The 12,535-nt window shown below is 54.3% G+C and overlaps 1 protein-coding gene across 4 annotated transcripts in view; it reads right to left on the bottom strand.

Moving 5' to 3' along the window:
* Positions 1-12,535, bottom strand: part of RASGRP2 (RAS guanyl releasing protein 2) — a 30,935-nt gene that overhangs the window by 17,874 nt on the left and 526 nt on the right. The window contains exons 2-7 of one of the 4 annotated variants that reach the window (XM_044448508.1): positions 12,064-12,182; positions 5,937-6,095; positions 5,168-5,270; positions 2,002-2,064; positions 1,043-1,174; positions 109-259 (exon numbers count right to left, since the gene is read on the bottom strand). In XM_044448508.1, coding sequence (XP_044304443.1) covers positions 109-259; positions 1,043-1,174; positions 2,002-2,064; positions 5,168-5,270; positions 5,937-6,009 — 522 coding nt within the window. In that variant the 5' untranslated portion in view covers positions 6,010-6,095; positions 12,064-12,182. Of the gene's footprint in view, positions 1-108; positions 260-1,042; positions 1,175-2,001; positions 2,065-5,167; positions 5,271-5,936; positions 6,096-12,063; positions 12,274-12,535 lie in introns of those variants that run through there. The other 3 variants (XM_044448507.1, XM_044448509.1, XM_044448510.1) reach the window with 3 other exon arrangements.

The following is a 12,535-nucleotide window of genomic DNA, read 5'->3' as shown; positions in this document are numbered from 1 at the left end:
CTTCCCCACTGCACCCAGCCTGTCCCGCTGCCGCTCACTCCAGCCTAAACCTCGGGGTGGCGGGAAGCAGAGGCCGAAGATGCCCGATGTGCCGAAGGAGGCTCTCACCAGGATTTTGCTGAAGGAGCGGTACTCCAGGTGCGTGAGATGTTCGGCCAGCTCTCCTGACTCCAAGTGGTCGAAGAGCAGCGACGTCTTGCGCTTTTTCTGCGTGACGGGCTGGCGCTGGGTCACCTGCCTCTTCCACTTGTACGTCGGACTAGGAGGGGAAAGGAGAGGTCGGCCGTCAGCCAGCGTGTGCACAAGGCCATCGAGCTGGATGAATGATGCAGTCTCTGCACCGCCCGAGCCCTCCAAAGCTTTCCGCATGAGCCAAAGCCCCCCATAAGAACTGAGCATCAACCAGCCGTCGCCCGGAGCTGCCTAGACAAGGCATCACGCGCGCCCTGAATTCCTGCATTTCCGGGTGGGCCTGCCTCCACATGCAAATTCCACAATTTGGGAGCCACCGCCAAGAAAGCACCGCTTTGGGAAACAGCCATCACACCCTGTAAGCCGTAGCTTTTTTTCAGGAGCATCTTGACAAGCCCGGGAGCATATCACAAAGCCGGAAAAAGATGCTCCAAGGCAGCAATTCAGAAACGCCGTTCGCGCACATTTCCGAAAGACCGGGCTCCCCCCCAGGGGCCTGGACACTGGAAAGGTACCTCTAAGAAGGTGGCAGGTGTGATTCCAGGGGCCGGATCCAGCCCTCTGCCATCCCTCCACGCAAAAGCCCTGCTCTGAGCGTGCACCCACGGGCTGTCTGGCAGTTCTCCGGCTTCTTCGCACCTTGCTCCATGCCTCTGGGGAGTGCCACTGACTGGAAAGAGGGGCTCCCGGCCACAGTGGGCCGCTCTGCTTTGCCCCGCCCCTCTGCTGCAGCCCCGCGGGCCTCTCCAGAATGGAATCCGGCCCTCGGGAGGGAAGGTCCTGCGCCCCCACGGCTAGCAAAGCCGGCCGGGGCCCGGGGAGCGGCGACGGGGCCCCGCCGTGCACCTACACGCTCTCGATGTCAATGAGGCTGCTGTGCCGCTGATGCCCCTCCCGGCCCAGCAGCTCCTTCAGCTCCTTGATCTGGTCCGCCAGCTCCGGGTTGAGGTCGAATTCTGCCGGGAACGCCGAGATCCAGTACCTGTTGAGAGATGGACGGAGGCCAAGCCAGCAGGCGGTTTGTCCCCCTTTCAAGTCACCACCTTCCCACACTGCGACATCCGCAGTCCCGGGAAGAGGCGGACCTCCAGCCCGGGCTATTTCCTGGCTTCTTCCACTGGGGAGCCAAGGTCATGGGGTGGTTGAACTGCTGGACTGGCACTTGGGAAATCCAAGGTTCTAGTCCTCACTTGACCGTGATGCTCCCTGGCTGATCCTGGGCTAGTTGTGGTCTCTTGGCCTAGTCGACCTCACAGGGTTATTGTGAGGATAGAACAGGGAGGGGGGTTACATAAGTATCTTGTAGGATATAAATATAATTTTCATAATAATAATGATAATACCCTTTATTTATTTTTATTTAACATTTTTCTACGCCATCTCATTACTAAAAGTCTCTGGACAGCTTACAAAGGACAAAAAAAAAAACAGAAAAACCAAGAACAAATAAACTATAACAACAACACACTTTTCCCCAGCATTTTAAATTTTAGTGCCATTTTTAGTATTGATTTTATATTTTGCGTGCTGTTGTGTCCTGTTTGTTTATTTTATTGCTACCCTGAGACCTGGTAAAGAGCAAGATACAATTTAAAAAAATTTTTAAAGCTCCTGGGACCCTACAAATCATGAAATCTTTCTCATTTTAAAAAAGAGAGACGTGTACAAGTATATTGAACCACTGTGAGCTGTGCACACAGGTTCCACTCACATACCATTGCAAAATTTCCCCCTCCCACCAGGAAAATGTTTCTGGATCTTCACACAGGTAACTTTCAAGAGCCAAGCAGCCCCTGCCGAGGCACCTACCTGACCAGGTGGCATGTTTTAACCTGCAGGGAACTGTTTTCAGAGCCGTGAGTTTCCTGGTAAGTTCAGGGCATAGTTAAGGAGAAAGCACAAGGAAGAACTTGCAGCTGCTTTCACGAGTGGTAAAGAGTTTTAAAAAGGAAAAGATCTGATCATGTTAGTGCCCAGACCTCTGGCTGCCACTAGCTGCCTTTTGATGGGTTGGGGAGGTTATATAAAACTGTGAAGATGAAAGCACAAACAGTATTTTGGAGAATAAGATCTAGGAGATAGGTTGAAAGGTACACCGTGTATAGCTTTGAAGGACACCCAGACTGGAAGAAAATTAAAAGCAGATAAGCTTAAAAGGGTCCAGAGGAGGGAAACAGAGATAATCTGGGGACTGGAGGCCGAGCCCTGCGAGGAGACATGGAGAGAACTGGGCATGTTCAGCATCAAGAAGAGGAGACTGAGGGGGACCTGATCTCTCTCTAGAAGCACCTGAAATGCTGTCGCAAAGAGGGAGGTCAAGATCTCTTCTCATCCGCACAGGACACGGAATAACAGACTTGAGTCAGAAGAAGCCAGATCTGAATGGCCTAGGGAGGTGGTGGGGTCTCCCGCCCTGGAGCCCTTCAAGATGCCCTCTGAGGAGGCTGCTTCACCTGGGAGTCCTGCCCTGAGCAAGAGGCCAGACCCGATGGCCTTCTGCCCCCTTCCAAGTCTGCTCTTCTATGAATTCTGGAGAAATCAGGGGAAATCCAAGCTTAAAGCACTCTATTCGGCTCCTGCAGTTTCCTAGGGTGAAAAACAGGACTATTGCAACCAAGGAAGGAGAGAGAAAAAACGGATGGCGTTCAGAGCCTGACGCTGGAAGAGTTTTGCAAATCCTAGAGCAAAGCAAGCCAGAACGACACCTGGATGATGAAAGCAAAGCTTTGGGTACATCATGAGAAGAAAAGACGTGCTCGAGAAGGCCGTCCTGCGACAGAACGTTGAAAGCAGGAGCAGAGCAGGAAAATCGAGGATGGCGTGGACTGATTCCACCAAGCGAGATGCAGCCCTGGGTTTAGAACAGCTGAGCAGGGCATTTTGGGGGCTTTCATGGCTAGGATCGCCGTAAGTCGGAGACGACTTGGTGGCACGTAATGAAAGGGCCAGACCTCAGTGACAGGAGGCCTCAAGCACCTCCAGGTAGGGCAGGAGGAACTCCCGGCAAGCCAGACTCGGCACCCAGGGTTTGATGTGAAGGAGCAAGCGCAGCTGCAACCGTTCCTCTTCTCTCTCCCGCCGCCAGCCTCACACGATTTGCCTCATTATCCTTGCAGTGGGCAGCTTCCCACATCTGAACCCGGCAAGACTGGCAGAGCGGGGCAGCTCTGAACCCGCTCCAGAAGCTGTGGCTTGTTCAGAGGTTCTGGGTGGCTTCAAAGCCGCCGCCGCCGCCGCCCTCACCAGCCCCGCACACCTGTGCAGGTGTGGACTACAAAACCCGCAGGCTTACAAGTCTAATGCACTGTGTGCCTTGGGCAACAGCCTGTGGGGAGAATCCACCAGCCTGTCTTTTCCCCTGCAAACCCGGCTAGTAAAGGGCAGGTTTTGATGTCTGCATGTTTTGCCTTTGGGGTTGCAAAGTCACAAAGCAGCCTTCCTCACCCACCACCCTTAGGCAATCATGGACTAGCCTTCTCCAAAGAATTTCCTCCATCAGGTGGGTGGAATATTCCGCTTTCCCCACACGGCTCATCCCACCACATTCCAAGCAGCGGAAAGTGGGCGGAGGGCAGAACAGCCCCGGCCTCACAGCGCCCCGGGCAGAGGTGGGGACAAAGTCTGCATGGTCTCGAGAAGGAAAATGTAAATTATTTATTTAGCGCTAATTGCTTGTTTCTTTAAGCATGATTGCTCATTACTAGCCATGAAATGTCAAAGGGGGAAAAACCAAAGGGATCTCAAAGAACAAAGTGTTTGATGTTTCTTTGGCTTGGAGACTCAGGCTGGAAAGGTTTAATTAGGAAAGATGCTACAGCAGGGAGAAACTCAGATGGGGTCTGAGCTGCTCGCAACCAGCCAAGAAAGAGATCTTGGAGCTGGGCAGGCCTGCGTGCTAATATCTCGACATAGGGATGCTGCAGCTCACAAAACTGGCCCTCTTTGGTGGAACCGAAAACTAAACTGCCAGTCATGCTGATGTTGCACACAGAGGATCACAGAAGAGTAGAGTTAGAAGGGACAAGAAGGCCATCGAGTCTGCCCCCTGCCCAGGGCAGCACTTCCAGTTAAACCATCTCTCCCAGTTGGACCTTGAAGGCCTCCAGTGCGGGAGAGCTGACAACCTCTCTTGGTCATGGGACACAGTAGGACGTTTCTCCCGATATCCAGCCAGAATCTGGCTTCCTGCAGCTTGAGCCTGTCATTCCGTGTCCCGAACTCCAGGATGACCGAGAAGGGATCTCTTCATCCTCTTTCAGACAGGCTTTCAGGTACACATAGAGAGCTATCCTATCTCCCCTCGATCTGCTCTTAACATTGTCCTTGTTAAACTTAGATTCCGCTAAATTGGCCCGAGGACCCTCGACAAGAAGCTCGCAGGTGTTCTTTTGAGAGACAACTGAGCCAAAGTAACATTTGAGCATCTTCTTTGTCATCTGCTCTCATTTTGCCATCCACATGGCACTGCTGAACACCTGTTCCCTCCATCTTTCACTTTGGACATATCCAAAGAAGGCTTTTTGTTGCTTTTCGCAACAACTAGCCTGGGGGACTTTGGGCCAGCCACAGCCTCTCAGACCAGCCTACCTCACAGGGTTGCTGTTGCGGGGATAAGACTGAGAGAAGGGGAATTGTATAAATTGGCTGGTATTTCTAGGCAAGATATAAAAATAATACATAAATCCAGGCTAAAAGCTGCAAATAGATGAGGCTGTCATGAGAATAAGCCCATCCCATAAAATGCAGTGAACAAGGCTTAGCAAATGCCAGTCCAGTAGCTAGAACATGAACCACCTATATCTAAATTGGGATTACCTGGGAAAAGCAGGGCTCCAGAACAACGTGGTGGCCCCATGTCAAGAGATACCCTTTCCAAAACTTCAAATGCATTGAGACTACTACAAGTCCCATCTACAGAAGGACACAGAGGTCCTGCTGGAGGCACAGTGGTTGCGTCCGGGCTCGGAAAGGATATATTTGAAGCAACTTGGCAGCCAGCGCCGAGGACGGGATGTACCAGGGGTGCATCATGAGGAACATCCGGACGAGCTGGGGGTCGTGTACCTTGCCCTCGTCATCTGCAGGAAGATCACAGAGCAAAGCGGGGCGAGCCCCTTACTGCTGCGTCGTGGGTTGTGACTTTCTCGGTTGCCTCCCGCCGCGCAACGGCAACTGCAGCCCCGATTTGCTCCTTCCACCAAACTCCTCCCTGCCGGCCCCAGAATCAAGTCAGGCATGGCTGGGCACTGGTCAAGGCCTCACGCCCAGGGGGGCCCACTGCAGAAGCCCCCTGCGCTTGCTCTTTCTCTTCCCCGTGGCAAAGCCCTTGTCTTTCTGCCTGTCCGCGTCTCGTTCCACCCAGGCAGTTGCTATGTGGCTTTGCCCCTGAATTTGCTGGCTAAGCAAGTCCCAGCAATGACGGGAAGAGGCCGAATTGCTGGTGGACGCGGGGAGAAGGAAGTGGATGCTTTGAGAGGGCGGGAGAAGCAAAGATGGGATCTGCATTTGCTTCAGTTTGGACTTAGTTCCGAATACTGCGCATGCCAATGGGGGAGTCCAAAACAATGCACAGCCTGTATGCCTCGGGGATTTTACTGAGCTGGAACAGCAGGAGCAGAAACTACAGAAGAGAAGGGTCTTCAGGGCATCAACAGACCAAAAGCAGCCCCATACCCACTTAAGTCCCAGGTCGAGCCCTCCCCAAAATGTAACCCCAAGCAAAGCAGTCACCCCGATTTCCTTACCAAAAGCTTCAATGCAGCCATGCAGAAGTTCGTCCACTGTGCACCCCTTTTCAAGGTCCAGACTCTGAGACATTTTGCCCCGCTGATCCTATCCCTCGAGACGAGACGTGGCAAGACTGTGCCGGGTGGATCGGTTTCCCCTGCGTGGGGGAGTGGAAGCTGAAAAAACCAGAGAAAGTTAACAAAGGTTCCCGGATTTGCAGCATGTGTATGGAGCTCTTCCATGAGGAACAGACGGCAAAGAGCACACGACGATAAAACTGAGATTCCCAGAGGAACAAAGACTAGCGCTTTTCCAAAAGCCAACTGGTGCATTTCAGTAGCAGGGTATCCGAGGCAGGGCTTGCTGGCACCCCTGCAAGCTTGTCCAGGCCTTAAAATCGACACCGTCAGACTCACCATTACGGACCGGGCCTGTTTAGCAGTGGCCCCATGTCTCTGGAGCACGGTCCCCACGGGAGGCGAACCTGCCCCCTCTTGGCTATTTCTGAGCAGATGACACAAAGCATTTGTCCCAGGCGTCATTCTGTAAGAAGGACTTTGGACAGCAGTGGTATTTTTTTAATTTGTAATTGGAGTGCTCTATAAGCACTTTTAATCGAAACTCCATCAGTGAACTGACCAAACGGGCTGCGAGCAGTGCAGAAACGGTTCTGGGAGGTCGAACGCTCGCTGCATCCTTTGCTGTGCCAAGTTTCACGCATCCCAGACTTAAAGTGGCCACTGATGGATCACCAAACAAGAGGACTCACGTGGCCCAAAACGGGGGGCCAGATGAGCAGTGACCTGCATATAATCTGAACAGAATCATGCTCATTTAGGGATGGGTATTTAAACAGAAAGCGGGTACCTCGAACCCCTGCTAGGCAAGCAGCTTGCCTGGCTGCTCTGTCTGCCGCCCAGGAGCAAACCTTCTGAGCGTGCTTGATCTTTAAGGAGAGCCCCGATGCTTGACCACAGCAAGGACTACCTAGCCCAGCATTTTCATCACACAACAGCCAACCGACTGCCCCAGCGAGAAGCCCTCCTGCAGGACACGTGCAAAACAGCACCCGAGTTCCCCAGCGCTTGGGGTCCCACTGCGACTGAGCCTGGAATGAGCATGTGACCATAAGGACCACCAGCTGCATGAACGAAGTTTCCAAGCTTCTATCCATCCTGGGCTGTAAGTTTTAAGGTATAAAGCACTGCGGTTGCATTGCTAGGAGAAAGTATCGTCTTTAATATTTACAACACTTGGCTTTACAACACAAACAAAAAGCCGGTAGTCCCCGAGCCCTGGATGGCTCAGCTTTCTCCCTCTGAGGTTGGAGATGGGGCTCCGACCTCGGAAAGGGGAGCCAAGCACTGAGAGAACTTCACCAAGGTCAGAAAATGCTGGCTGGGGATGCCAAAGCTGTTGCTGCGGAAGCCATGCAAAAGCTCGGTCCCTTCCCAGACTTATAACCCATCCTCCTCTCCAGTTCTAACTCTGACACCGAAAGGCTCAGAATACTTGGCTCTGAGCGCGCCTTTGGGCTGTTTTCGGACATCTGAATCTAAGCCTCCCGTCCCTCTTGAACGATGCCGGGCCGTAGCCCTCTCTGCTCTGTTTGGTAGGAGGCGGAGGAGGCTGCGGGGAGCACGGTGCTGGGAGAGGGGCTCCTTTCCACCGTTCTGACCTGGGATGGAGCCAGGGCCTTCTCCCGCAAACAAGGATGGAAGCCACTTGTGTCCTTGGGAAGCTGATGGTGCAAAGTCACCGCGCGGCTGCCCCCTTCCTCCCTCCGCCCCGAGTTTAAAAGGATCCGCTTGTTTGGCTGCGTCCGTCCATCCTTATCGTCCCAAGTGAGGGAAACAGCTGTGGAATGCTTGGAAGGCACCCAGGGACCCAGGCCATGCGCCAGCACATGACTCAGGGTTTGGAGTGGCTTCAGGCAGGCCTGGGAACTCGGCCGGCTTCTCGGGGGGTCCTGAGCGTGGAAACACAGGCCTGCAAGAGCAGCTCGGGCCTGAGCCGCGGCCACTTTGGAGGGAAGATTTCGGCCATGATGTAAGCACATCCGACCCAAGACCCGGAGCAAGCCAGGACGGGGGCGCTTCTGCACGCACGTCACCCTATCACTGGGATATCAATTTCCCCAATGTCTCCTCTATCTAAAAGCCTCAGTGAGCGCAACTAAAACCCGCCGAGACTCACTACACCCACCTGCCATTTGGCCCCGCCCTCCCCTTTGGCCCCTCCCCTTTGGCCCATTAATTGAACGTAGGATCCGGTTCTCTGCTGATAGAAGCTCGGCATCCCATCTGGTTTGTACAACGGGGACAGTGAAGGCTTCCTCTGGGCTTCCTCTGGGCCAGCCCCTAAGCCCCAAATCCATGGGTCTGGGGCTGGCTTCAGAACCCCCCAGGCTCACCTTCCCCCCCACGTATCCTATATACACCGCAAGAAGTCAATCGAGCAGCCTGGGACCACACACTCAGGGCGGCAGAGCCCAACCTTGTAGCATGCACGCAAGAGAACAGCACTTCTGAGCATGTGCAGAGTGCTTTACCCTGCCGTGGCCAGCTCACACATGCCAAGGAGTAAGGGAAGGGGCTGGCGGGGCAGAGGGTGTCGCTCTGGGATGCGTTATGGGACAAACGAGACCTCGGGCTCTGGTGCCCGCGTGCAAAAACCCCACAGTCCCCGCCTGGGCTTGCCGGCGAGAACGCTGCCGCTTCCTTGGAACGTGTCAGCACCTGTGAGGGCTGGGCTGCTCTCCGGCTTGACTGGGATTCAGGGCAATGGCGCCTTCCCTCAGGGCTTCTGGAGGGAGGTGTCTTAGTGGAGGCGCGGTGGGACCTGGGCACACAGGATGCCACACCAGAAGCACCTTACGATCGGGGTCCGGAGGTCACCTGCCACCCCAGCTGTCCCTGGGCCCTCTGCGCTTTGCTGCGCCCCCACAGTCGCTGGGCAGCGAGACGAATCTCCCAGCGACACAACGGCACTAAACTATAAAGCCTTTTTGTGTGGGTTCCTCATGGCTTGGACCGTGGCGGAGGCGTCTGTACCCGCATCCTTCTCCAGAGCCGAAGAATTAGGATCATCGGAGCCGCACCCCGGGACACGCGGCTGCCAAAGCAACCCTCGGAGCGAGCCCCCAACTTCCAGCAGCAGCCCTGCGGCATGTGGGACGAAGCGGACTCGCCCCTGCCAGGAAATGGTCCTTGGCAAAGTGGCCGGAAAGCCCCACGGCAGACGGGGCTACCTCAAAACCCTTCGCACTGAAACCGGGAAACGGCCGCTGTCGCTGGGGAAGAATCGTTCTCCTGCATGCACCGTGGCACTGAGGACGGGGCTGCTAAGGAAACAGAGGAGCCTGCAGGTTTTGGCAGGGGAACTCAGCCGTCCTGCAGGTGCCGACGCACCGGAACGGTGCTCCGGAAAGCCCTGGCGCCACACCACCGCCAAGACCGCCAGGTGTGCGTCAGAACCCGAACTTGGGTGTTAGTGCAGCCTGCCTCTTGCCCGCCCCTTCGCCGCTTTCTCTGCCCTGGCCTGCGGCTCATGCACAGAACGGGCTCTCCGAGCCCGGCCTGGTTGAGTCTCCCTCTCTGCGCAGGAGTGTGGCCACTCCGAGGAAAGGACCTTTCCACCTTTTTCTTGGGGAATCAGTGCAGGTTTTTCCAAGGGTGCCCAAAGCTGCTTTAAGCCTCAAATAAGCCACGACACAATGCCCACGTTCACCCGGCACAAAAAATCCCACTGTAGCGTTTTGAGGTTGCAAATTCGAAAGCGGGGCAGCCACTGCAGACTTGAGCCACTGTGATGTGCAAACAGGCCGGCTAGGAGATCGCGGCTGCCTTCGGAGCCCTCCAAAATGCAGTAATGCCTACCGAGATGACCTTAAAAGGGATTTAGCCAGATCCACCAAGCCCATCAATAGCTTTTGTGACAGTTGTGTTACTTCTAGCATTAAAGGCATCGAGTCTCCTTGCTCGGCAGGAAAGTACTGTGGGCCAGCCTGTCTGGCTTATGGGCAGCTGTGCAAACCCACAACTCGATGGAGACCTGCAGGGTTTCTGCTGTGTTCTCACACCCCCTTTCTATCTGCACTTGGGTGCAGCTTAAGTGAACCTCCGTGGTCGGGGGCAAATGCAGGCAAGCACAGTGCCAGTCCTCATGAATCACTCTCCCAAGGAGAGGTCACAAACACAGGCAGCCGCATTGTCCACGCCAGCAGTTTCCACCTTCAGCAGGAGCAGGTCCTTGGTCAAGCTCCTGGATCTGAATCCGGATTCACCCCCAAGTCACCCCCAAAACATCTTGCTTTACAAGAGTAGGGTATTGTTGGGAAAATGAGAGCCAGTGCGGTGTCGTGGTTAAGAGCAAGGGACTGGGAGTCAGACGATCTGGGTTCGAGTCCCCGCTCAGCCATGGAGCCAACTGGGTGACTCTGGGCCAGTCACGGACGCTCAGCCCAACCTACCTCACAGGGTTGTTGTTGTGGGGATAAGATGGAGGAGGAGAATGATGTAAGCTGCCTTGAGCCCTTCGTAGGAAAAAGGCAGGATATAAATCGAAAAATAAATAAAATAAATAAAAAAATAAAAAATAAATTCACCCTTCTGCTAAAGGAGGGATTACAACTCATCTCAAAGTGAACATCCTGTGCAGGGTGGCAGAGAAGGTCAGAGTCCCAGCTCATTTGATTTGAATGTGATTTTTACATTTTGTTGCATAATTTTTCTATCTGTTTATTATCTGCACCTTTGTATTATATTCCTGTTGTCCATTCTTTGCAGCTGCAAATGGGTCAGAGAGCTACTGGGTGGTGTAGAAATACAATATACTCAAAATAATAGAAAAAAACTATTTCTATGAATAGTGGTAGTAGTAATAATAAAACTGGGAGGATCTGAGTTAAGCTTCCCTTAACCCCAAAACTTTCACAATGACTTTATTGCTTTCTTTTCTCACAGGGTTTTTGTGGGCCGGGTTCAAATCCCCACTCAGGTGTGAAGGTCTTTGGGTGACCCTGGACCATTTTCCCTCAGTCCAGTCAACCTCACAGGGTTGTTGTGAGCACTGGAGGCAAGCTCCACATTGGAGCTCCTCAGAGGTAGGAGAAGATTACAGGGTAAATACCATCCTAATTCCAAGTTATTCCAGCTTCTCTCCCCAACACTATGCATGGAATCCCTACAACGGAATGTCTTTGTATGGCAGAACAAGATTATTATTAATCTTTTAAAACAAGCCTTTGTGCTCGGAAATTGTGGGCTGGCTTTTTTCCTGCGGGAAATATTTTTAGCTAACTTGGGCGCGCGGTTTTTTGGGCTCAACAGCCAAGCGAGAGGACGTCAAGCGGGCAAAACCTCTAGCAGACAGGCTCCCCGAGGCAGAGGGGCTGCTTGGGGGGTGCCCTCCGTCTCGATCTCACAGCTTTTTAGTTCCACTCACCCTCTCTTGGAAGCAGATGCTCTGATGCATCCGAAGCTTCCCCGCCTTCCCAGGCATTGCGCACAACGGCCTTGTTGCAAAATATCAGTCACACAAACAGCAACACATTGCAAAATGCTGTTTCCCAACATTCGCCTCCCATCCTCAGCGCCATAAATACACGGAGCACAAACATTTATCAACACCGGCAGTGGCAGCTGCTGCTGCTGCTCCACTCACAAAGCGCATTCAACCGATGTGCCGCAGGGAGACGAGACGGCAGTCGCACAAACACAAAAGGAGAAACCCACACGGGTTTTTCTTAAGCATGCAAAGCTTCCACATAAAAGGGTGCGCAAACAGGCCTTCTGTGCACCACCCAACCTATGTATAACCTCACAGGAGGCGTGTGTGTGTCCACACATGCACTTCCTCCACGCACAAACAAGATGTGGTCATTTCACGCTGCAGTGCACAGAGCTTTCCTGCCCAGAACGAACGTGTCCGCACCACAACTGATCCCACAACCATCCAAGGGTCCAACCCAAGCCCAAGCGTGTGGGGTCGCCACCAAACGGCGCCAGCAGTTAAAACCCCACTGACCGCCTGTTCAACGTACGCCGCGTGGCCTCAGGTCAAGCGATGCGACCCAAGGCAGGACGGTCGGTTTCTGGCACCTGGAGCTGCGCGATGGCTCCCATGGAAGGGGGGATGACCTACCTGTGCCCACCTGGCTCTCGGCTAGTTCTCAGGGATGGCGCTTGGGCAAAGGGATCCACCGACACCAAAGGGATCCACCAACACACCCCTGTTCAAGGATCGGGCATGGGAGATCCTGTCTTCAAAAGAGATGCGGGTCTTCAAAGCCCTGGAAGCGGCACCCCGGGCACCCCCACCAGCTCCCTTCCACAGGTGCGTGCCCAGGAAAGGTGGCTGGCACACAGACGGTAGCGCCTGGGACACATTCGGCCCCCCGCCGCCTCAGAAGTTCCTGCGCCTCCCTCCCTCCCTCCCCCGGTGGCCCTTCCCACTTGCAAGGAGCACGGTATGCTCAGAGTCGGTCCACCGCACCCGGGGCTCTAGTCCTCATGGAAAGCTCGCGCCCCCACCCCGGCAGACTGCGGAAGGGGGGCAAGCGCTCCCTCCGCACATGCCCCGCGCCGCTCGCGCCCGTCGGGAGCGGGGGGGGGGG

Source organism: Varanus komodoensis, unplaced genomic scaffold (genome assembly GCF_004798865.1).
Source record: "Varanus komodoensis strain SLA01 unplaced genomic scaffold, ASM479886v1 scaffold55, whole genome shotgun sequence".
Lineage (NCBI taxonomy): Eukaryota > Metazoa > Chordata > Lepidosauria > Squamata > Varanidae > Varanus > Varanus komodoensis.
This window is presented reverse-complemented; position numbering and strand designations above follow the sequence as displayed.